Genomic DNA, 25,486 nt, shown 5'->3' on the forward strand with positions numbered 1-25,486 from the left:
ACATACGTACACATATGTACATATATAAAATACACACATGCACACATGCAGAAATATGTGCATGTGTGTCCACATACATACATACCCTATCTAAGATCATTGTAGAGGGGCCAGTCAGTAAAGACAGATAACTGCAAACAACTGCCCTAATAATTACAAACAAAAACTGTGTAAAGTACTTTTTTAATTAAACAAATCGTTACCAATTTGTATTGAACAAAAGGAACACAGTCTTCTGTATTACATAGAAATTAGATTTATTGCATTTGATTATGTTTGTGTGACAGATGAAGAGTACCTGCTGCTCATGACAGCTAACTTCTATGGTGCAAGTATTTGATTTTTTTTTTTTAAGTACTGGAAAAAAATGATTCACTTAATGCAGTTTTGTGGATGTGGCCTATGGTGATACTTTCCAGCATGTGGCAGAGTTTTTCTATCTTTAAAAATACTGCCCTACTTCAACTGGCTTGGAAGGAAGCTGGTTTCTCTGTCCTGATTGTTTGAAACCCAGAAGACTTGATTATCTTATTCTTTCTCAAAGTTCAGAATCACTGTGATTTATTGGAAAAAGCTCACTAGAAGAAAGAGAAAGCAGTTTTCAAAAGTGAGCTAGAAGAAGATTTTGCTTGAATTTTAGCTTGGTCAGGTAGGATTTTTTTCTATGTGAATTATTGTTATTGGTCTCCTATTTGCTCTGAAGACATATCCACAAGAAAATACTATTTCCATGACAGCAGTAAATGGTAATCTCCATGCAATGTAAACTGTAACTTCAGGACATGCATGTTATTTAAAAAAAATACAAATATAAGGTGCCTTGAGAATGCTGGCAGTTTTACATTTGGAACATACAGTTAGTGTGTGTGTATATAGATATTTACATCAGAACTGCTCAACTTTACCTTACAAGCTTCAGATTTAGGAAAATATACAGTACTTTTGCATATAATGGTAGATTCCTTGTAGCCCCTGAGTCAAGTATAGAGGATTTAAATACCAAAAAAAAAAAAAAAAAAAAGGAAAAGAAAAACAGCCATTAAAAGCACTTACAATTTTATGTGAAGTAATAGTATAAAAGTATTATTTCCCAGGAAGACCAGGATCAGAAACATGCCTATGAAGACTCAAGATTCCTACAGTGCTTCGTGAAGATTCTGGCAAGGAAGGATGCCTAATTGGCTGGAGATAAGTTTTACAATGTTGTGGAGGACACTCTACAGACTGGTCACGTTCTTTATCTAAAAAAGTAACCAAATTGTCTTCTGAAGCTGTGTTAAGATGCACTCCACTTGAGAGGGATTCTTTGGATTTAAGTTTCGATTTTTCAAGGTCTAGAAATTCAGGACACTGGAAGGGAAAAGAAGAAACAAGACGGTAATAATTAAATTTGTCATTTCCAGGCTCTTGTTCTGCTCAAAATTAGTACATTCAGATGGTTGCGGGAAATCTGTGTTTGAAAATTAAGGAGTATACTGATATATTAGTATGTGGTACTGCATTTGATTTAATGTAATTGAAAGCAGTTCTGTTGATTAATTGTAGAAGATTGGATATCTTGTCCTCTCCTCAGACTTGCTTATATGACATCAAGATACACATATGAAAAGCCCTTTCTGAATATTTTTAAGACTTGGTCTAAGTGTGGATTCAACGTTCTTGAATTTGCAGTTTTGTTTCATAACTTAATGCTGGAATTGCATCATTCTGAACATTGAAAGCATTTGGATTCCAGTCTAAGCACTCAGTGGTCCTTCACTTTTAAACTCAGAATTTGTGTGAGGCGTACAATGCCCCTGCTGATGTTTGCAGTGGGTGGTCATGTTTCTGTTCAAACAAAGATCTGTGTATATGTTTTGTGCAGGTATCTGCATGGTGGGTTTACACTTCTGGAAACTACACTGTGCATTTGCTGCCCGGATAATCTTAATGCATGGAAACTGATGCCTTCTGGATCTGTTTGACTTGTGCCTGGATGTGTTTCAGCATATGCATGAGGAATCTAAAACAGCCAACCACATGGGGTTTACTGATCATATGCAACATGACTGGCTATAAACTCTTCAGGCGGGATAGGTGAGGAAGGAGAGGCGGTGGAGTAACCCTCTATGTTAGAGAGTATTTTGATAGCCTTGAGCTTAATGATGGTGATGATAGGGTTTAGTATCTATGGGTAAAAATTGGCATAACTCCTAACAAGGCAGATATTGTGGTGTGAGTCTGCTATAGACCACCCCGCCAGCAAGAAGAAGCTGATGAGTTATTCTACAAACAACTGCGAAAAGTCTCGTGATCTTTAGCTGTTCCTTGTGGGAGACTTCAACTTAAGAAATGTATGCTGGAAGTATAATACAGCGGAGAGGAAACAGTTTAGGGGGTTCCTGGAGCGTGTGGAAGACAACTTCCTCACACAACTGGTGAGTGAGCCAAGTAGGGAGGGTGTCCCACTGGGTCTGCTGTTTGTGAACAGAGAAGGCCTTGTGGGAGATGTGACGGTTGGAGGATGCCTGGGTCATGGGATCATGAGATGACGGAATTCTCTGTTCTAGGAGAAGTAAGGAAGTGGGGTCAGTAGAATGGCCGCCTTGGACTTCTAAAGGGCAGGCTTTGGACTGTTCAGAAGGCTGATTTATCAATTCCGTGGGAATCAGTCCCTAAGGGCAAAGGAGCCCAAGAGGACTGGATGCTCTTTAAGAAGGATATCCTGCTGGCACAGGAGCAGGCTATTCCCGTGTGCCAGAAAATGAGCCATCGGAGGAGAAAACCTGCTTGGACTAGCAGAGAGGTCTGAGTGGATAGCAGAAAAATGAGGAAAGTATATGAGTATATGAAGAAGGGGCAGGCATCTTGTGAGGACTACAAGGATGAAGTGAGATCATGGAGAGAGAAAATTAGAAGGGCTAAAGCCCAGTTAGAACTTAGATTGGCCAATTCTGTGAAAGATAATATTTTTTTTTCTAAAAATGTATTACCAACAATAGGAGGGCCAAGGAGAATCTCCATCCTTTACTGGATATACGGGGGACAATAGTGACAAAGGATGAGGATAAGACTGAGGTACTTCTTCGCCTCAGTCTTTAATAGTGAGGTAAGGTGTTCCCTGGGTATTCAGACAGAAGACAGGGAGGAAGGGCAGAACAAAGCTTCCATGATACATGAGAAAATGGTTCCCCACGATTCAGTGCTGAGTCCAGTCCTGTTCAATATCTTTATCAAGATATTGACCTGAATAAAGGGATTGTATTTACCCTTAATAAGTTTGCAGATGACACTAAGCTGAAGGAAGTGTTGGTCTGCTTGAGGGTAGGGAGGCTCTACAGAGGCAACTGAACAGTCTGGAACATCTGAGGCCAAAGGGATGAGGTTTAACAAGGCCAAGTGCCGAGTCCTGCACTTGGGACACGACAACCCCGTGCAGTCCTAAAGGCTTGAGGAAGAGTAACTAGAAAGCTGCCTGGCAGAGAAGGACCTGGGAGTGTTGGTTGACAGCCAGCTCAACATGAGCCAGTAGTGTGCCCAGTTGGCCAAGAAGGCCAATAGCATCTTGGCTTGTATCAGAAACGGTGTGGCCAGCTAAAACAGGGAAGTGATTCTCCTCCTGTACTCAGCACTGGTGAGGCTGCACCTTGAATACTGTGTTCAGTTTTGCGCCCATCGCTACAAGAAAGACAATGATGTCCTGGAGCGTATCCAGAGAAAAGCGATGAAGCTGTTGAAGGGGCTGGAGAACAAGTCTTATGAGAGGCAGCTGAAGGAACTGAATTTGTTTAGCCTAGGGAAAAGGAGGCTGAGGAGGGACCTCATCACTGTCTGCAACTACCTGAAAAGAGGTTGTAGACAGGTGGGTGTTGGTCTCTTCTCCCAGGTGATAGTCAATAGGACAAGAGGAGATGGCCTCAAGCTGCACAAGGGGAGGTTCAGATGGGACACTTGGAAAAACTTCTTCACTGAAAGGATTATCAAGCACTGGAACAGGCTGCCCAGGGAGGTGGTTGAGTCACCATCCCTGGAGATATTTAAAAGACAGGTAGACGGAGTACTTAGGGATATGATTTAGGAGCGGACAGGTACACTTGGACTTGATGATCTCAAAGGTCTTTTCCAACCTCATGATTCTATTACTGATTTGGGATTTCTAGAATGCAGGGGCCTGTTTGGAAATGATATGCTACATCTCTGCCAAAAATCCCAAACAAATTTGGAAAACTATCAAATTTTGCCTGGATAGAACTGGGATGGAAAACACATATTGGGAAATGCAGGTGTGTCACAGCTTTGTACACTCATATTTCCAGTAATAGCAATGGAATGGACATAAGAATGGTGTTAGCCTCTCCCACTTCCATATGTGTATAAACATTGTCTGTCCTGTACATTGAGGAAAACATAGTCATGGTGCATCTCATGAGTTCATGAATGGCATCTATTGCAGATGCACCCATGCAAGCATGTCTATTACTTGGAAAGTGTTTGTGATTTACATCTGTGTCTCATATTTGTCATTTCTGCTAACTTTTGTGATGAGCATGATAATTAATTAAATCAGTCTGATCATTGTATGAATCTGTAACCCTCCCAGAAAATGTGGCCTATGAAGCTGTGTTCTAAGTTCACTGTGTAGGTGCTAGGTCAAAAAAATAATTTCATACTCCTTAAACTAGTGAACAACAACCTAGTATGTGTTTCTTCCATCATAAGCTAAAATGATTAGCAAACCTCTTTTGATTTTATTCAACATGTAATACCTGAGATGAAGGACTGAAACTTCTGTCTGTTTTAATTGATGCCGCAGGCTGAAGCTTTCGTACCATCCGCATTGCTGGCTGTTGATACTCTGCACCCGCAGTCACCATGCTGTAAGCAGGTGGAATGAGTGTTGCTTGCCTTTGCAGAAGCTGCAGGATGGTTTGGATATCAGCAGTCATTTGGGATTCAAGCCTAGAGAAACAGTTAACTCATGGTCAGGAATAAGTTTATTTTAACATACTGGTTACAGATGCATTCAAGAAGGACCTGCAGCTTATTAATAAAACAAACTATTACTTGATATGACATGACTATGTCTTGACTAGGAAAGAACAGAAGAGGGAGTACTGAGCCCTTCCAAAGCTTGCTGGCTCTCCCTTTCCTTTGCAGAATGTATCTGCATGCTTGTCTCTGATCCTTTGCTACATTAACAATGAGTTCATTACTGTCCCTTATGTTTGCAACAAAAGTAACACGGGAGACTGGGTCTATGGTTGAAATTAACTGGAATAAATGTACTCTCTTCATTGTAGCTAAATTGATTTTACTGGCTGAGGATGGGACGCTATTTCTAATGCATCTGACAATTAATTCTGACATTCCCAGTGTTAATATAATGTACTGAAATAAGTAGAACACCACATTTGTGGTTTTCCACATTTAGAAAATGAAAGATGCTTTCAAGATCACGAAAAGAAAACCCAACAGCTCAAGTATCCTTTCTGTGAAAATTCATTCAGGCTCATCCAGGCCTCAGAATTAATGTAAACATTTCTGATGTTCAAATTCAGTATTTTTTTTCTCTTTTTTTCCCTTCCTCATAAATTTGTTTATGACTTCTGAAGCACTTTAGCTGCTTATGTTGTTCATACTAACAATTTCATAGCACTGACACGATTTCTGCCAAGATCCATGACAAACTAAACCATAGGTAATGTCTATTGTGCCTCCCGAGCTGCTGGAAGACTATGGAACATGCTACGACAGACTGTAATCCAGATATATAGCCTTCTGTATTACAACACATCTTCTGACAGTGTAAACAAATCTTTTGTCAGCAGCCTTTAATGTTGTGAATGTTATTACCTGGACTTCTTAAGCAGCTGCATTAATCTTGTGCTGACAAATTTTTGCTTTCATCCGATGCTTCACTGTTCAATATTTTTTTTTATCATGTCAGAGTTGTCCATTGCCTGTGTCATTTATTTATAAACACATCTATTAAATTAATCCAAAACGTATGCCCAAAGGATGCTTTTTCTTCCTTTATTGGGAGAAGCTGGTTTTCTGGCACCAGCTTTCATAATGAAAGGCACAAAGCTGGAGATTATCGTCAGTCATGCCCTACTGGCCCTCTTGTTCAGCTCCCTTGGGGTCTTTGCTACTTGCAAATGGGTGGATCTAATAACAAGCATGATACTGATGCCACAGTGGAAAATACTGAAGCAGCAGGATGCCACAGTCTAGAGAGCTTCCCTCTGCTAAACCTGGGCCGTAACATCTCAGTGAATGAAAGCGATTTAGCATTGGAGAACTTGCATCAACAATTGTTTTGGCCTTTGAGTTAACTCTAAAATTGATTGCTCTTTTCTTACTTTGTTAGCACTTGATGAGAGTTTCCTGGTATTTCAAATGAAAGAGTACCCCTGGTAGTCTTCATTTGCCATCATTGCATATATAAATTCTTCCTCCTTTCTCCAAAATTTAAAACAAGTCTGTGTATGCCACCCAGGGATGAACAAATGGAACATTAGATGCTTGGCCCATAGACTCCATGAAATTCTCCACCGTGAAAGAGGGACATATTCCTCATACAAAGGCTTTCCAGCCTTTCTATTCATTTAATAATTTGAGCCCTCTGCCACACCTCTTACTTGGCATGGAAAAGGTCAGGAAGAAGTGATCCTGCTTTTTAGTCCAGCGGGTCAGATCTGACATAAGCAGCATAGGATATAGTCTTTTACATTCATAAAAAGATCCAAAATCCTGAAAGCATGAATAGCTTTAAAAACATAAGAAGGCTTAATGAATAAAATGATTTAATAAAATCTATAATAACTTAAATCTTAGTTTATCAGTAACACTACATAGTGCATTAAAAAATACTGTGTTTTGATTGGCTTATGGTAGATGAAGGAAGCAATATGCAGTTAACCTGTCTTTAAGCTGATTGCTAAAATATATAGCACAGAATGCCAGTGAAGAGCTACTAAAGTATAATTAGGGCTGAGTGTGTGTCATAGTATTTGGCATGGAAAAATACTGAAAATAATGGAATTGCAGAGTGAAAATAACAAAAAAGCCACAGAGCTGAGCATAGGGCAATTTCAAATTAAATGAAATTACATGGTAAATTATAGTGTTGGATGTATCAAAATTTGTAACCATATTTTTAAGACACTATAAGCTATGCTGCTTTGCTGCCAGCAGAGAGTAGTATATCAGAGAGCAAAAGAGAGGAAGAAGAAATATTTTATTAAGCAAAGGTAATAACAGATTCTGACAAAGAAAGCGTATGTTTCCCATTGTGTAAGTATTTTGCTTTTGCATACTCCCATGTCTTATAGAGACAGAGGCAAAATGAGTTAATGCATCAAAAAGAGATTTTGTCTTGTTTAAACAGGGCAGCTGGTTTACTTTGGGTCTCCAGGAAAGAAAAAGGTATTTTTGATATTGAAGATAGTGAAAATTATGATTTTGTGGACATTTAAATATCTAGGAATCACTGTTAAGTGAACAGTATTCTGGGTGAGGTGAAATTTAAATTCAACAGGTTTAGGTGCCTCACTACAGCTTCTTCATTAAAATGATGGTCTCCTAAACAATCAGTTGAGGACAAAGACTCTTCTGCAAGGCAATTCAGAGTAGCTAATGTGGGTAACTGGAGACAACAAAGTGATATTCCCTTCAGTCATAGATTTGTACTTTAGAGCTTCTGAAGATATGAATGTTTTTGGAAACTTCCTGCACAAATTCATTCCTCTTGTAGGATCGTTAGTATTAGTTGCATTATGTACTCTTTCACACATATTTTTTTTTTTTGGGTCATATTTCTGTTTTTACCTGTTGAGTTGTTCTTGAAGTAAATCTAATCGATTCTCCACTTCCCCATACAGAAAGTCACTTTCAGTTTCACAGATGCCCCATGTAAGATGGGGTAATGCTGACTGAATTGGGGAATCTTGGTGCTCTTGGATGTTCTCTTGCTCCCAGTCTCTTTTATCAGTGATATCTGATGAAATACAAACCATATGAAAATATATTTTCATATACATGCTCTTAGAGAGAAGCTGACATCCCTTAAACACCCCACTTACTAGTGTTTCTTAAAGATTTAAAAGTCAATTTGTTATGCTAGCACACTGCCTGAGCAATACTCTTTGTTCCTTACTACTATTTAAGGAAAAATTAAAGTGATCACATCCAAAAATTACAAAATTCTAACAATAGCAACATGCTCACATTTTAAAGCTGTAGATAAACAAGCAGCTTTGTCTACTCAGCAACATTAGAGTTCTGCCACTGAATGACTACTATTTCTTTAATTTTCTTTCTATTATTTTACTAAGGAAGCCCCATTTTTAGTTTTTTTTTTAGCAATTCATTGTTCATAGAAATTGGAAATATTTGTTCTAATTCAAGTGCATTAAATTATGTACTTGAATGTCTTTAATTGCATCTTTCAGAGACCTGTCTAAAACCTCATCTCTTGCCCTTGAATGTGCTATTGAAGTATATTTACTGTTTAATTTTTTTTTATTTAAAAGGAGAGCTTGCTACACTGCATTACAGCTCTGGGCATGCATTACTGTGCATTGGAAACGCTCCCTCTAGAGAAAGTTACCAAACCTTAGCTAGCTGCTTTTACAATTGTAGCACAGCTTATCTTAACAAGGTTGGTAGAATCTAATATGTTTTCTCTGAGACAGATGCCATTTAATGCAGCTCATACTGCTTGCGAAGGGCTACTCGTTAGATTTCAAAAAGGAAATTGATTTTCATTGATCTGGTTTTAGCATCACTAGTCTCTAATCCAACCCTTACATCATAGCGTAAAGCATGTCTCAGAGACTCTTACAGTACTGTGGGGTGAAAGGTGCCCATTCATTTTGTTTAATAATTTGTGAATCCTGAAAGAATGAAATATTCAAAACTGCTGGGTCAGTAAGATATCATTTTAATATTACATGATGCTTCAAGGTAAATAATATTTTTTCTTTTTCTTTTTTCCTGTTTGAACTACAGGTAATTTTTTTGATTAAGATAGAAAAAATAAATTTATTTCAAGCTAGAGAAGACCTAATTGTATAATTATGATCTTACTTCAGAGTTTCAGCTAGCTTGCTGTATTTATTTCCCCTTCTAATTCTTATATATTGTGTATACAATATATGAAGTATGTAAAAAGATACTGTTTATATGAGTTATTTATATTTATTTATTTATCTCCAGCCCTTTGTAAAAGAAAAAGATGACTACTCCAAGTCCCACCATGTACCTACTGTGCCCAAATTCCATCTCTCTTGTCCCTCTCAGTTCTTAGATCTCTGTGATCAGGCATTGCACCTTATCACCCAAACAGAATTTGAGAGCACTCCTTCCTTTTGCTTAGACTTTTTGTTTGAGCTATTTCTCCTTCCTCTGTCAGTTTGCTTAATTTACACCTCTGTGCATTTATTAATTAGTTCACATTCCTAGCTCTAGGCCTTATCCTGTTCACCAAGCTGATGAAAGATTACAAATAATTTATAATGCGATATACTAGTTGCACATACCCTTATCTGATACAGAATGAAGATCCCGCTGTGACCTTTACAGGGCCTACAGGTGACATATTTAGGATGAACAGTGCTTTTTCTACATCTATCCCCACCTGCCTCGAGCCTTTGTTACTTTGAGTGAATCTGTTGTCGTGTAGACAGAAAAATTTCTCAGTACCACTCAGATTCTCCTCTGTTGTGATAAAAACAGGCTGTTACCACTTTAACATCTGTTCAGTACAACTCCCAGTAGGGCTGCATTTGTAATTATTTAACTACACGAAGTTACAGAATGTATTAAAAGTTCTTACTGCACTCAGGCTGCTGCTTCAATATACAGCCGGACAAAATCCTTGACTGCTTATCACGCGTCAGCCTCTGTTGTGTGAGTGCTTGGACTTGAATCCCACATCCCTCAGTAGTTCCTGAATGGTTTGCTCAGAGCTTCTCCTAACACTGCTCTTGGCACTGCATGCTGATAACTCGGCATAGGTTACATTCATTTCACACTTGTGGAATTTTTCTAAGCAACCATGGCAGCCAGAGCCAAGTTACAAAGAAAAGAGGAAAAAACCCACAGTGTGGGTGACATGTGAGAGGTTTGTCCAAATGCTATTAGCTAATCCTTTTCAAACACATCTTTGAGCAGTGTTGCTCTAAGTAAAGAAATTTTAAAAAAAGAAAAAAGAAAAAAAGAATTCCTGCTTATATTTCAAACATTTAGCCAGGAAGGGGAGCTCTCACTACATGACTTCAAGTGGAGGAGGAGACTTGTTTCTCTTCTGTATCAGAAAAAGGTGCTTACTGAATTATCTGATCTGTGGTTAGCAGTGGTAGGAGGTTTCCCAGAGCTGCAGAGGATGTTTGAATTTCATGTGACATGACCTATAACTGATTTTGTGCACTGAGAAGAAGAAAGTGGAAACAGATTTCATCTTGGCTACACAGAAACCTGTTCAGCTTCTCAGCCACTTAAGCCAACAGTAGGAAAGAGGCAAACAGTGTCAGAGAACCATGTCATCTGGTTTTAGCAGGCACACATGGCACACTTTGCAGTGTCCAAAGAAATTAGAAAGCTCTCAGCAAAGTGAAGGGAGCAGACTACAACAAATTCAAGGGTAAAATTTTAAACTATGGGTGTGAGATGTTGTAAATCCAATAGACAATATTAAGCAGTGGATTTCAGGAGTAGAAACTAAAAATACATTTCACTGCTTTTAAATGTCATGTAAAAACCAAGTTGTTGGTTATTTTACACAATAAATCATTCAATAAAATCACATATTTTTCAACATAATGGATTATCTGGGGGAAAATCGCAGCTGGTTTTTGTCCCAGAATATGTATTTGTAGACTATCACAGTAAACATTTAAATTATGACAAAGCAAATGAATTTGCACTCAAATTATAAAATAAGTTCATGCACAATAAGCAAGTCAATATACTGTAAAATGCAGTGTTGTGCTATTCTAAACATCTTTTCAGGTACTTTCACATACATGAGTAACCTCAGAAAAGTGGCGCAGTGGTTATGACTTTATAACGACTGCAGTCTTCCAGAGTTTGCAGAATCCTAGACTGAGAATTAAATCAATATATCTATAATTTAGTTCACTTGAAAAACGCAAGTATCAGTCTTATAAGCCCAAATAATGACCAAGCAAAAATAGAAAATGACATTTTTCTGTAACATATAGATTACCAGCTACAGAAGAATTATCAGGTCTTCTCAAAAGAGCCATGTGTTTTAACATTGAATTGCATTTTAAGATTATGAGAGAGAAGTTTATGCAGTTTCTGGCCACATTATCCAACAAACTATTAATAGTCTTTCCATTCACTGACAGTGATGACCAAAGCTTAAAACTAAACAAAGATGATTACATATGTATCAGTCACAGTGGCAATGAATTGCAGTAGCTTTATGTGAGTGCATTTGTATTCAAGATTTATAAGGTACCATAATATATGTGGCTTATAAACATACATACATACATACAAGCAGAGTATAGTTCAAAATTTCATTATGTTTATAACTACTCTTATGGTAAATTATAATCAGTATCTAATTGATAGCAAGAGTAAGAATTTAGTTTAAAACATATCAAAGCTGATATTATTGTATTGACCTTGAAAAGTTTTTATGGATGTTGCAAGAACAATAATGAGCTCTCACAGACATTATCAGAAGTGCTAGATTACAAAGCAAAAAAAGGAATCTGGTCTTAATCAAAATATGTAACCTTTAGACATGCTAAATTTAGCTCAAATAAAAACTGCAATAGGTTGCCTTGGAAAACGTTGCTATAGCTGCAAGGACACTTTTCTGGCTATTGGTAGGGGAAAGGTAAGCTTTCAAATTGCAGTACGTATTCAGCAAGTCTAGGTGGTGCAAATTTATATAGCCCTAACCTGGTTAGAACAAACATACATAATCATGTATGTTACATAATCATACCTTTGAAATGTAAAAATTACGTTGTTTGGCATGATTAATGGTTACATTAATTTAAAATTATAGCAAAAAATCCTAAAGTTTATTGAATGATGGTTAAATTATTAAATTGCCTTGATGGAAACAAACAGCTGAGGAAAACAGCATTGAACAGTAAATATGTAATTCTTACCTTCAGACTGAAACAATTACAAATGAACTTTCAGCAATACTTAAATTGTATATTAATCCAGAACTTTTTATTAATTTCCCTTCATATCACGAGAGAATTAATATTTTAATATATTAGATGTAATTTTAATTATGTGATTTAACTCTATGTAAAATTAAATGAGATTGCTTAACAGTTTTTGATCATTTGTCACATATGAAAGGCCAAATCTTTGTCCTTGTATTTTAATTATGGAAGTTAGGATTTGGTCTGTGTGCTGTAATGGCACTCCTTTTAACCAAAATGTGTGGCAAAATGGGATAGCATTCTTTTAAGGTATTATAATTTTTTCACTTAGTTTTAGTTGCGCCTTGTCAATACAGAGAACGAAACCAGATACCTGAAAACATTTTTTTTTTTTTTGTGCATGTGCAACCATCACTAGGTTTATCTAACCTTCATTATCTAGGATTTCCTACTGTCACCCAACCCTGGCATATCAAACACCCTTTGAGGGATTCTTTACTGCTTTGGGTGTAGTTTTTATTGGTGGGCTCTCAGTGAAGTCGAGCACCAGCTGAAAATTTTAAAGATTTTGTTTAAATGACTTTCCTAAGACAGTTTGGTTATAAAATGATTTCTTAACAAAGCCTGGAATACGCTTTTGGAGGTTCTATAATCCAGTCCCACAGCCAGTGTATTAAACTACAATAAACCTCTTGAGAAGTAATAATTTTTGATCTAAAATATTTTTTCTTGTTAACATTTCTAGAAACGCAATACTAAATATTATGTAAAGAATCAATAGAACCATTCAGAAGATTATTTTTGACAATTAGACCAAAAAAGTTACCTACTCAAGCTTTACAAAATAGCATCAACCAGATTACCTTTGCAAGAATTGCTTCTTTTTTCAATAAGAACTTCTTCTGTGGGATGAACCATTTGTTCAAAGTCCACCTCTGTGGTTTTCTCTGTAACAGACGGATAATCGGCTATCCCAGAGAACAGGGGCTTTTGCTCATCTTCAATGGAGGACACAAAAGATGATGATCCACTTTTTTTCTCTTCAAATTGTTTCTTAATAGATTGATAGTATCTGGTGGTGTCCCCTGAGGGTTCAGGATCACTGTGATCATTCTCTTTGAAATAATCTGTTAAATAGAAATAATTGTGTACAATAATATGTAGTCCATAAAATTATGTTCTAGTTTATTCTGGTCTGAGGACAGTGATGATTATTGTATCAGTTAGGAAATTAACTGTCTATTAGAATAAATTACTTAAAAGACTTTTTTTAAAAATTCCTGTATCAGAGGATATTTATATTTCTTTTGAAGTTCTAGAAGACATTTGCATATACACAGTAAGGATTTGTAGTTCCTAAAACATAACTCATTATGCAAAATGTTGCTTATATCAAAATAGCAAAGGTTTTGTCCAACACAGCCCTCTTTACTCACTATTTTTACCAGATGAGGATGAGATGTGAAAAAGCCTTACATTACAAATATAAAAAAAAAAAAAATATTATTTCATTCCCTCTTCCAATTTTTCACATTCTTGGGCATTTCTCACGTTCCTGGGCATTTCTCACAGTCTTGACAGGCTGACAGTCATGGATGTCAGACTCAGAGCTACTCATTTAAGTTATGCTCTCATAAAAGCATCTTTGCTGATAATTGTCTTCCAAGACAAGGCAAATGTCGTCATCAATGACTCAACTTCAAAATGTCTAGGCATGCCTAAACAGAGAGCATATTTCTCTGTGATCATTACTGTCAAACCTATATTGAGGATTGACAGAGTAGAATGAAACCCTATCGGTTCAACGCGAATGGAGTACCTTGTCTGTCTGTGTGGGATCATCTCAAAACAACTTCCCAAAGTAGCCCAAATTCTTTAGACTTTAGAATTAATTGCAATTCTCTGAACATCCAATCTTTTGAATATGAAAAGTATACAACATGCTGTGATATATATGGCAGCAGAGTACCAAGCAAGTTGAGAATAAATCTTTCATTAATCACATTTAAGGTCTTTAGTGAGGAACAGCAGATTCAGTTCTCTTAAGAAGTGGAAAATAAAACTAGATTTAAAGACGATGCCTTTAAAATCATATTGTAAAATTATTTATAATTTATGACTATAGAGAACTCCCAATATCTTTTCATAATAAATTTGAAGCTAATTTCCAATTCAATATTTGGTCTTACCTACTTTTAACTGAAATGTCAAGATAATTACAGTTCTGCTATTTATTTAAAACACATTTTAGCAGGGTAGTCTCAACAACATATAAATACTGTAACTAGTTTGTGTTAACTTCCTAGGGAGACAGCATGATTTCCCATCTGCTTTGTGCTAAATACTAATCAACATAGCTCTGGAATGTGTAGTCTTTACAGCCTACTGTGGTGGTTATCACAACATTTAGGATATCCCCTAGATTTCTTCTCTGTTTTCTGGTCACTATAAGGAAATGAAACTGTGGCCTTATCTAATCCTCATTATCTGCACATAAAGAGAATGTGATTCCTGCACAGAGCACTCTGCAGGAATCCGGACATCTGTGAGCAGTGGGGGCAGATAATGGTGAACAAAATAAAACCAGTACTAAAGCATGCCTCCTGTATCTATATCCTCTAGAGTATCTAGAGGCAATTAACACAGCCCTGGAGTGAAGTGACTTTATTTGGCTTCTGCTAAGCGGCATTACTAGCTACAAGTGAAACTTGTGATTCTCTGGTACTGTGAAGGCATCAACACTGGACTGGCAGTTTAAAGCTCTTAGGGGCTGCTTAGGGTGGAGAGTCAAGTACTTTATTCTCTGTAATCCCATCTCCAAAATAGTACAAACCCAAAATAAAGATTCATAAGACAATTCTAATGTAGATGTCTCCTATGGCTTTTCTTGTGGGAATAGATTTACTACAGTAAATTGTCTTAATTACTTACTGCTTGACTGACTTCAACCTGCAAAAAACATGACTCTATAGTGAAAGCTTGCAATTGCCATTTTTAGGGTAATTTTTTATATTTATGGGACTTTGCGCACTAACAGTGGCTTTAATGAGAACCCTGTGGAATACAAATCAATCAATGGATTAATTTTAAGACGAAGTCATTAAGACTCTAATGAAAAAAAGTGCATGAAGCTAAAGTGTAGCAGACTGTCTTATCTGTCATATTCATAGAATACTAAATATCTAGAAACAAGAAGCCAGATTCTGCTAACAATTGCACTGCTGTAAAACCAGGGTAATTCAATTGATATCCCTGCATTTAGTCTCTGCATATATCAGAACAACAGAACATATTCTTTTCTAAATGCTGTCCAGCTATAATCAGCTCACTGCCATCAGAAGGAATGTGGAGATCTGCTGAATGTAGGGTCCTGCCTTTTGAAATCAGGCAAGATTTGTTCATCAGCCGATCTATTTAAAAATATGCATCTTTGGCTTGACTGCTGTTGCTTTATCTGCTAGCCATCTGGCTACATTCAGAGAGTCAAAAGTTGTTTTCCTTTTAAAAGACTCTTTTTACAGCTAAAGATACTTTTGTCTGGAGAATCATCCTATGATACTCTGAACCTAGAGTAGGAGTTAAAATGGAAACTGCATTTTTTATTTGGCTCGTCAGGACCTGATGATAGTGCAAACTCTCTACCTCAGCTTAGCAGTGCCTCTGTAGCTCAATGGAAATATGCTCAAGTCATATGTAGGTAGTGCTTTCTTTGGAGTGTGAATTTCTCCATTTTCTCTTTTCTTTTTTAATGAAATCCAGTCATTAGTTTGGAATGAATTTGCCAGAAGAAAAGAGTTTTATATCTGTTTAGGTATGTCAGTGGGTGAGTTCACTTTCTATTCCACAGACTCGAGGCTTCAAAAGGTTTCTCTTTTCTCTTCTGTTTGCAAAATAAATGAAATTATTAACCCTGCCCGCCTCATCCTAGTGCTTTGTCTTTCTTTTTCCAGTAAGACATGTTTCATTCTCTTATTCTGGTTGCTAGAAAGTATGTTTTGATGAAGATGTTGTAACTTCCTGCTTTACTAAACATATAGAAACATAATTTACACTCTTTATGGCACTTGTTTTAGTCTGTTATATGTTTTGGGTGCCTGCCAGGTTTACAGGCAATGTACTCTGACATTTGCTGTCTGGAAATTCCAAAATCTTCATAGTCATTATCAGAAGGTTTGTGTCTTGCTTTTTTGCACTTGCACTGGCAAAGGAAGGGAAAAAAAAATAGGGTTATCATGAAAGCATCATAATATATCTATGAGATAGACTCAAAGAAATACTGGCATAATATCCAGCTTGGGGGAATGGTTATCAGAGATTAAAAAAGTTATTTTCAGTGTGCTACAGTCAGCCTGTAGCATTGATGTTTTGCATTATTCAGACAGTGGCAGTCTGCATGATCTAGACATATTTTCTCTTAATTCATGAGTCTGCTGCAAACAATATTGCTGAAAGTGTCAGTAAAATATTACATGTGGAGTAGCATTGTTTAATACTACTGTAATTTCATGAACTGGAATTTCTGATACTTCATCAGGCTACCTATGTAGCCTTGCATTTCAGAAGGTGGCAAGTTTTTACTCTCTTTTTCTCCTTTAAGATCATCAAGTCCAATCCTTAACCTAACACTGCCAAGTCCACCACTAAGCCATGTCCCTAAGTAAGTGGCACATCTACGCGTATTTTAAATACCTCCAGAGACACAACTCCACCACTTCCACGGGCAGCCTGTTCCAATGCTTGACAGCCCTTTCAGTGAAGTAATTTCCTGATATCTGGCCTAAATCTCACCTGGCAAATCTTGAGGCCATTTCCTCTCATCCTATTGCTACTTGGGAGAAGGGACGCTTGCCTCACTACAACCTCCTTTCAGGTAGTTTTAAAGAGCAATAAGGTTGCCACTCAGCCTCCTGTTATCCAGACTACACAGACCCAGTTCCCTTAGCCACTCTTCATAACACTTGTCCTCCAGACCCTTCACCAGCTTCATTGCCCTTCTCTGGACATGCTCCAGTAGAACAATGTACTTCTTGTAGTGAGGAGCCCAAAGCAGAGCACAATATTTGAGGTGTGGCCTCACAGTGCCAAGCACAGGGGGATGATCCCTTCCCTCCTCCTGTTGGCCACACTCTTTCTGATATAAGCCAGGATGCTGTTGGCCTTCTTGGCCACCTGGGCACATTGTTGGCTCACATTCAGCCAGCTGTCGATGAACACCTCCAGGTCCTTTTCGACTGGGCAGCTTTCCAGCCATTCATCCCGATGCCTGTAGCGTTACGTGGGGTTGTTGTGACCCAAGTGCAGGACCCAATGTTTATCCTTGTTAAACTCCATACCATTGGCCTCAGCCCATTGATCCAGCCTGTGCGGATCCTGTTGTAGAGCCTGCCTTCCCTCCAGCAGATCAACATTCCTGCTCAACTTGGTTTCATCTGCAAACTTACTGAGGATGCACTTCATCATTGATAAAGACATTAAACACTATGAAGTGAGCATGCAGTCCTTCATTTATTCTTTTGTGCCATTTTTAGTACAATGAGATAAATTAGGGATAGAGTGACAGCCTTATCTCTGAATTTTCTTTGCTCTGTTTGCCTTTGTATCAGCTTTAATGTTAATCAGATAAAAAAGGAAAGACAACTCTTAATTTATACTTCAGGAAATACTACTATACTTAAAAGATCAGAAGTGAAGAATTATGAACATGCGTCTCAGAACAGATTCAGAGCAGAGGCCAAAGCAGTTCTCCCATCAAGCTGAGAATTCTCTTCTTTTACAAGAATTCAGCTTTCACTGCAGTACTATTATTACTTTTTTTTTTTTTTTCCTTCGTAAATGGTATTTGTGACTGCATGCAACATTTGGATCAGATTTGGCCTCTGGAAACAGCCTCTCTGGGAGCAACTCCTAGAAACAAGACTCTTATGTGGCAGCTCCCTGAGGTGGCTCCTTGGTACTGTGGTAACGACAATAACAATAACAGTAATAGGAGCAGATGGAAAACTGCAGTGATGGGCTCTCTGATGACCACACACTTTTTGTTAGGTTTTCAGGCTGAAGGCAAGATTTCGGGGACATGAGGTCTTGTTTCAAGCCATATGCTGCCTGCCAAGGTATTAGTTGTTCCCTGGTCATTTAACCACCTGATGCTTTGGCTAAATGTTAGAAACTCTTTTCTAATTAATCCCAAGTGAATTTCATCAACATAATCCTAACAATTTAGGACAGTTGAGTAAGAGCTTCAATTTTTGCCCAGATTCTTACCCTTTCTTGCTAGGAATGCGGCACAGTGCTTGGCTGAGTCATGTATTCATAAAGTAAGCATATAAATTAGCTGGGGAAGGGGGACAAGAATAGGAGAGAGCAGGGGCAGTAGGGTGTTTTCCCATTCTCTTGGTACTGCTTCACCTCATACTTTTAGGCAGAGAATCAGTTCCTGAAAGATTTGCTTGTCTTCTATATTGCCAGCCACAGCCTCGGATACCTTGTGTAATAAAGCTATGTTAATATGGTTTGGTTTCTTAGCCTGGATAGTACCTACAAACACTGCACACTTAAGGTAGCTATAGTAATCAAGGCTCAATTGAAGAGAAGCTCTGGCTTCTCTACTGACTTTGAGAGCAGATCAGTAGATACTTTTGGAAAAGTCTAGTCAAGAAGCATATCTCTTCAAATTAAAATTAAGTACTCTGTAAGTTTACTTGGTTAACAATATGCTAAAAATGAAACATTGCAAAATGCATTTTATATCCCACTTGATAGTTAAAGCCTGTGTCAACATGAGAAAGTGCCTACAATAATCATGTAACAAGATTTCAGAAAAACTTTCTTTCGTGGTCTTTTAAAATGACATAAATGGAAATAATATTTCCTTATTATGAGCTCCCTAGGCCAGCTTACAAAATTTTAAGATTAAGCACTGCTAGATACCTGAGTTTCTGGTTATTAAGTTAACATTATAACTTCATTGGAGTTCTTATCATCCTTTCAGCTAGAGTCTTTGGGATGATGTTCTTGGTTTTTGATCACAGCTAAAATTCCAGAATAAGGATTTATTTCATTGAGGTCATAATTACATTCCCAGTTTGAATGGCCATGCTGGGTTATTTAGCTCATATTTTAATCACCCTGGACATTCTGGAAAGATTTTTATAAGCCCTGTCAAAAGAACAAAAAGTGCCTGTGATTTGTGTACATAACAAGTGCAGTTTTAGCTCCAAATCAGTTTTCTCCTTGAAAAGGATTTCATACCTGATTGCTTCTAGGGTCTCAAGAAAATTATGTGTGAGCCTATTCAGATGCCTCTGTAGAGCATCTCTACCCTCAAGCAGACCAACACTTCCTCCCAGATTAGTGTCATTTGCAAACTTAAGGGTACATTATATCGTCTCATCCAGATCATTGATAAAGATACTGAACAGAACTGGACCCAGCACTAAGCCCTGGGGAACACCACCCGTGACCAGAATTTTGATGGTACTTCCCTTGAACTTAAACTCCCACAAAACTACTAAATGAAAATGAGCAATGGGCAAGAAAGGACTGTGTTCTGCACTGCTGAAAGAGATAACTGAATGTAGACAGAGCAGCTTGTTCTCAGTTTTCAGCAGGAGACTAAATTGCCAGCCCAGCTGAGGGCTTTGTTTGGAACTGTCAGGCAGGAATACTGCTTATTTTAAGCAGTCATGGAGTGAACTTCTTGGCTGACTGTCAAGCACTTATGGCAACTGGCTAAGGCTGCACCTGCACCTGTACAAGGAATATCATCTATTATTCTGAAAGGCCTGCAGTGAATTTCCTTTGGGTGAGAGCAAGAATAACCTGCTGTGTCGTGTAGGAGTTACTTTTTGCAGGGTACCTCTCGTGCTATTGCAGTCCCTTCTGGAAACTAGAGAATGAGCTGCTCCTTCAAGTAGCCTTGTATCCTTTAAAAATCACTTTATGACAGAGCCCAGTGTACTAGCTAAGACAAATTTTTGTTGACACAGGCAAGAAATAGTGGAAATATGTATAGGTGGAGCGAGAAGGCCTTGTGTGGAACTGGAAAAGTAGTGATACTAACTGCAGATGCATAATAGAGCTGTGTTGATTTTGTTTAACCCCTGATAAAACTTGTGCAGCAAGAGTTACCATGGCAACAAGGTCCAAATCAGGCTAGCATGAACTAAAGGCTGAGATAACATAATCCCTTTTTTAGCACGCCAAAAGGGAGAAAATCACTGATGATCACACTAAAGATGGAAACAATGCAATTTCAAGTTGCATAATATGCTAGTAGGTCAACAGCTGAAAATACAGAATTCCAGCAAGAAGACCAATTCACGAGCACATTCCTTCCCCCCCACCTCCAATTGCAAATTAGTAAGATTTTAGTGAGATATAAAATATCAGAATATAAAAGTGAGAATGCTGTTTTGTCTCCATCCTGTTCAAAGTGCAATTCCGAAGACGAAATATGGTTGTTTGAAGTCATCATACAACCCATTGTTTTATCTGTAAGAATACTGTTACCAGAAATGCATTTGCCAGCTGTGTGTGCAGGAACTCTGTCTTTTCTACTTTAGTTCTTCTGAGGCACCCTCCAGGATCATCCTCAATATTTATCATTATCAACTAATTATGCTAGATCAAAACATGATGCAAATCCCTCCTATATGTAAAGTGTTTAAATTAATAGAATGCTACTTTACAAGCCACTAACCTCATACAGGATGGAGGATGGGCCATAGAAAAGTAGCATTGAAGGTTTATGACTAAAAGGTGTCTGCTGCAGCTATGGCAACATATAGAGAATCTGAACAGGGACCAGAGAGGGGCAGTAAGCCGGTGGGCTAAAAGTATGCTCAGTTCTTGGCAAAGGACTCTTATGATTTCATTGTCTCCTCAGATAGACTTCCAACATGCCATGCTTCTGTCTAACTTAGACATTTCCAGATACTATAGTCTTTACCGGGACTAGGGATCCTATGGCCAGTCTTGTCTCTTATTCCCCAATGGTACAATTTTTTTTTCAAGAGACAAAACTGTGAGAAATTATATTCTTTCAAAAGTAACACAAATAAATATGTCCAAGAGGATGTTCAGTGTGATCTCCTAGGCAAGAACCAAAAAAGCCTAGGGGTCTTGGTACTGCATTGACACCTGAGGAGCCTATTTGTAATTCTAAAGCAGGCACAAACATGAAAGATCATTTCTATCTTGTCTAGGTGGCAGCATATGTTTTCTCATAAGAAATGTGAAGGCTATTCAGGCAAAGCTCCTCTGTCAACAGATTCTTTGTGAAGAGCAGATTAAATATTTCATGGGGACATTTTCCTGACAGATTTGTTGTCAGTCTTGGCTTCCTGCCCTAAAGATGCTTCTTTGATCAAACGGCAGTGTCATTGTCCTGAGTAGCCACACTCTGTATTAGTCTTTCTTCTTTAAGCATTGTATCTGCTATGTAGGTTTAAAGTATGCCGTTCTATTATCAGCTACTCTGCAACTCTAAAATTGGTATTTGCTGCATTTAGGATAGGGGTTTAATTGTGGAGTATGAAAGACAGGCATACCAGAAACAGTAATTTGTCAGACAAATGACTGGACCATAAAAGTGTCATGTTATTTAAGGAATTATACTTTTCCTACATAAAAATGGAATTTCTCTGAGTATCAGTTTAGCTGTCTTCATTACTGTTGCTGTCTGATCACAGCTACTATCTACAGTTCCTGATATTTAGCAGTGTGGATTACTGGTGGCATATTTTAATATTTCACTGCTTTTTCCTTGATTGAAATTACTTCCAAAAGCTTCTAAGGTGAATGTAGCCACAGCAAACATTACCTGAACTCTTGCCAGGACAACCATTTACACATTACCGTATGAATCAAATTCTGACTATGGTGAATCTACTGTGTCCTGAAAACAAAATATTTTAATTCCTGGGAGAAACAGTACCTAGCATCAAGTTGAGCAAAGCACTTTGCTGAGGAAATAAAATAAACATTGCTAATAAATTATCCAATAGACTAACTTCTCTAAACAGTTTAAAACTTAGTGTCTGAAAAAATATATGGTTTAAGAGATAGTAGACATATATACATATATCTCTCAAGGGCAATAAGGTAGCTTAGTGTTCAAACAGCTCTGCACTGAAAGGTGTGAAGTGATGGAAAGGTGAAACTGATATCCTCTAGTCACATATAAGCACCTAGGGGACAATGCACAGACTGTTTTGGCTGCTCAGCTGGAGCTCAGCTGCTACAGAAACAGCCAACATGGGACCCTAATGTATCCAGCATTACCAAGTGAAATACCAATGAGTAATGAAGCAGTGCTGTCTAATGTAAGAAATGAAGTTAATTACCTTTCTCTATTTCACTTTGAAAGGACAATTTCCGTCTTCGTAGTTTGCAGTTATCTCCATCCATATCATTAGTAGTTTGTGATCTTATTACGAGGTCAGACTTGATTAATGAAATATGAAACATAATGACAGATTAGTCCCATCTAAAGAGAGCGGGTTTTCAATAGGTGATTGACTGTTAATCATGTTCAAGCTTTAAGAAAGGCAATATCACACAAGTCAGTCTGCATCAACCTCTCTATCCCCAGCTAATAGTATTGCTCAATGCTAATGTTAAAACATGCAGATTGAGCAAAAACCAGCAACGTTACCACCTGATGGTGAAACAAAAGTATCCTGATAATAAGCGTACATGGAAAAACATGTGTTCTGTTTCCTGAACTTGCAAAGATATGGTTTAAGCAATCATAGAAAAATTAAATTAGTGAGAAAAGATTAAATAATCTCTAATAGCAAATATATACCATTGCAAGAAGTACTGTGATAATTAATTGTAATTAGATTTATGTTTGACTATATGGTAATGATTACTAAAGCTACATTTTACAACAATAAATATATGGCTGACAAACATCAGACACTTTACCCATTATTATTTTCTAGACCCTCCCTTCCTCTCTATTTGATTCAGTTTATTCAGATACACAGTGGCCAGTGCTGGTGTACCCTGCAACTTTCTAGGGAAAGTGTTAGAGTAGCATTAGCTGGGCAATAAATACCCTTTCGCCTCCTCATTTCTGGCCAAACCTTCCCTTTCTTTCTCAATCCAGACTGACCCTGGCAGTCTGAAATAAGGAAACACTGGTAATTTTTCTACTTTCATGAAGGAGCAAAGGGGTACAGTTAGTGTGGGAAAAAGAGACCAAGAAATCCCTGCAAATCTGCAGAATGAGTGAAATTTGAGAAATTCCTCGTGTGCTTTTAGTCTCCTAGGAGGTAGGGTGCACTCCAAGATAAAAGAACTAATAATTCATGTTTGAAAGGCAATTAAATACTTTCTGTTGCTAGACACAGAATGAATCTGGTTAATCTGATTTATCTTTATTTTATGTCCGTACAATTATATTTAGTGCCAAAAGTTCCCCTTGTGTTGACCAAGGCAACAGTCATCTGAAAAACACATATTTTCTATGGCTTTAACAAAACATCGGAAATCCCCCTGGCTGAAACTTTAATACTCTTTAAATATAGAACAAAATCCTGTTAGATTAACGTCATCTGAATAATTTCATTGACTTCTGCTGAGTTTAACTGACTTCAGTAGAAACAATCAGGTGAGCATATTTTTTTAAAAATAGGATTTGGCCTCAGGCATTTAGTTTGTAATTTTGCTAACCTTGGTTTTTCAATTGCTATTTTCAAGTTTTGTTACTGTGGGACAGAATTGGCTCAATACTAAAAAAATAAATCACTTATTGTATGTACCTTTGCAGTTTCATCTCTCAGGTTAAAAGTCAGTTCTAGATTGGTGAGGAAGAGATCAGAAAATTCAGGGTACATATCCAAAACTTCTAGTAGATCTTCTCGTTGGATTTTATGTAAGTCACAGTAAGTTAAAGCTCTCACATCTGCATTTGACTTTCCTGGTTTTGCATAAAGATGTACCATCTCTCCAAAAATATCATTTTTCCCTGCAGAAAGAAAGCTAGATTGAGGTTATTGTTTTAAACATGAATAAGCTTTTAAACTGAGTGATATACTTCATCATGATAATGGCATAAAGTACTTGATTTTACATGAAGTGATAAAATCAGATTACCATTGCACATATTTTGTTGTAAATAAAAAGTATTATTATTAAATATTAAAAATAAAATTATTAGAATAAATGAAATTACATGGGCATATAGTTGGACTAAGTGAAAGGAAAATCTGGTTTCATTACAGTTTTTCTTCAGTTCCAGGTTCCTTTGTCCTTTGTTGTAAAAACCTTATTTGCTGATTTAAATCATATTTTTATGATGACAAAGATGTAATTTCTGTTGTTCAGTAAAGGCCAGGACCTATCTGTCCTGGGATCTCATTTTCTTAAGAATTACATCAATAAACAGACCATACTTCAAATATATTTTAGTAGAAAATGACTTAGTATTTTTTTGTATTTTTCAGAGGGAAAGCAAAACTTTCAAGATGCAGAAGTTGTTTTGAAGAAGGTCTTTAAACATAGCTGTCTCTGTTTTGACACTATTACAACTCTCTGCATCAATGTTGACACATTCATAGTACCTGTTTGCTACAATTGTCAACTCTGTTTAATTGCATGTTTTCCTCAAATCTGCACCTAACCTTCATCAACTCAGATCAGCCGCAGCCATAGACCAGTGAAAATATGTTCTATCCTAAGGGTTGTAGGGGTACCCGCAAACTGGGTTTTGGGCAGCTGGAAACCTAGGAAAACACTTTGGAAAAGAATAGTGGTTGTGGCCACTGTGAAATGGTAGACTGGTAGAAAAGAATACAGGGGTGATTTTGCCTGTCTGTTAAGCATTTGTGGCTTTTATTAGGTTACTGTAAGTAGATCTGGTTTCTCTGTTTTCTGAAAATGAAGCTGAAAACTGGATGAGCAATGCAGCTGAAAATGGAAAAAAATAATTTAAGGGCTGATTTGCAATGAGGTTCTTAAAAAGCACAGTCTGTTTAACTTATTAACAGGAAAGTCAAGAGGTAACATGGTTGTATTGCATATACCCTTACAGGGAGGAAAAATTACCTGGTGTTAAATACCTCTAGAATATAATAAGGAATGCGTAGCAAGAACCAATGGAAATGAAGCAAGATAATTTTAAACTGGAAATAATGCACAAATTTTAACAATAAAAGTTATTAACTATGGAAATAAACTTCCGAGAAAAGTGATTGCTTATTCATCTCATTGTCTTCAGATCAAATCCTGTTGCGAACACAATTCATTAGACACAACAGAGAGCTAAAGGTATGAAATGTAACAGGAGACAGTGATACAGTAGAAGTTAGCAATATAATCTAATAGTCTTTCTGGCCATA

General features: G+C 37.3%; 1 protein-coding gene across 2 annotated transcripts in view; it reads right to left on the bottom strand.

Moving 5' to 3' along the window:
* Nucleotides 1–490: 490 nt before the first annotated feature.
* The window catches only part of KCNH7 (potassium voltage-gated channel subfamily H member 7), a 221,786-nt gene continuing 196,790 nt past the window's right edge, over nucleotides 491–25,486 (bottom strand). For both annotated transcript variants that reach the window (XM_054070058.1, XM_054070059.1), the window contains 6 exons: nucleotides 23,909–24,114; nucleotides 22,484–22,583; nucleotides 13,004–13,267; nucleotides 7,810–7,978; nucleotides 4,746–4,938; nucleotides 491–1,350 (listed from right to left, as the gene is read on the bottom strand). In XM_054070058.1, coding sequence (XP_053926033.1) covers nucleotides 1,084–1,350; nucleotides 4,746–4,938; nucleotides 7,810–7,978; nucleotides 13,004–13,267; nucleotides 22,484–22,583; nucleotides 23,909–24,114 — 1,199 coding nt within the window. In that variant the 3' untranslated portion in view covers nucleotides 491–1,083. The remainder of the gene's footprint in view (nucleotides 1,351–4,745; nucleotides 4,939–7,809; nucleotides 7,979–13,003; nucleotides 13,268–22,483; nucleotides 22,584–23,908; nucleotides 24,115–25,486) is intronic.

Source organism: Cuculus canorus, chromosome 6 (genome assembly GCF_017976375.1).
Source record: "Cuculus canorus isolate bCucCan1 chromosome 6, bCucCan1.pri, whole genome shotgun sequence".
In the NCBI taxonomy this organism is placed as follows: Eukaryota; Metazoa; Chordata; class Aves; order Cuculiformes; family Cuculidae; genus Cuculus; species Cuculus canorus.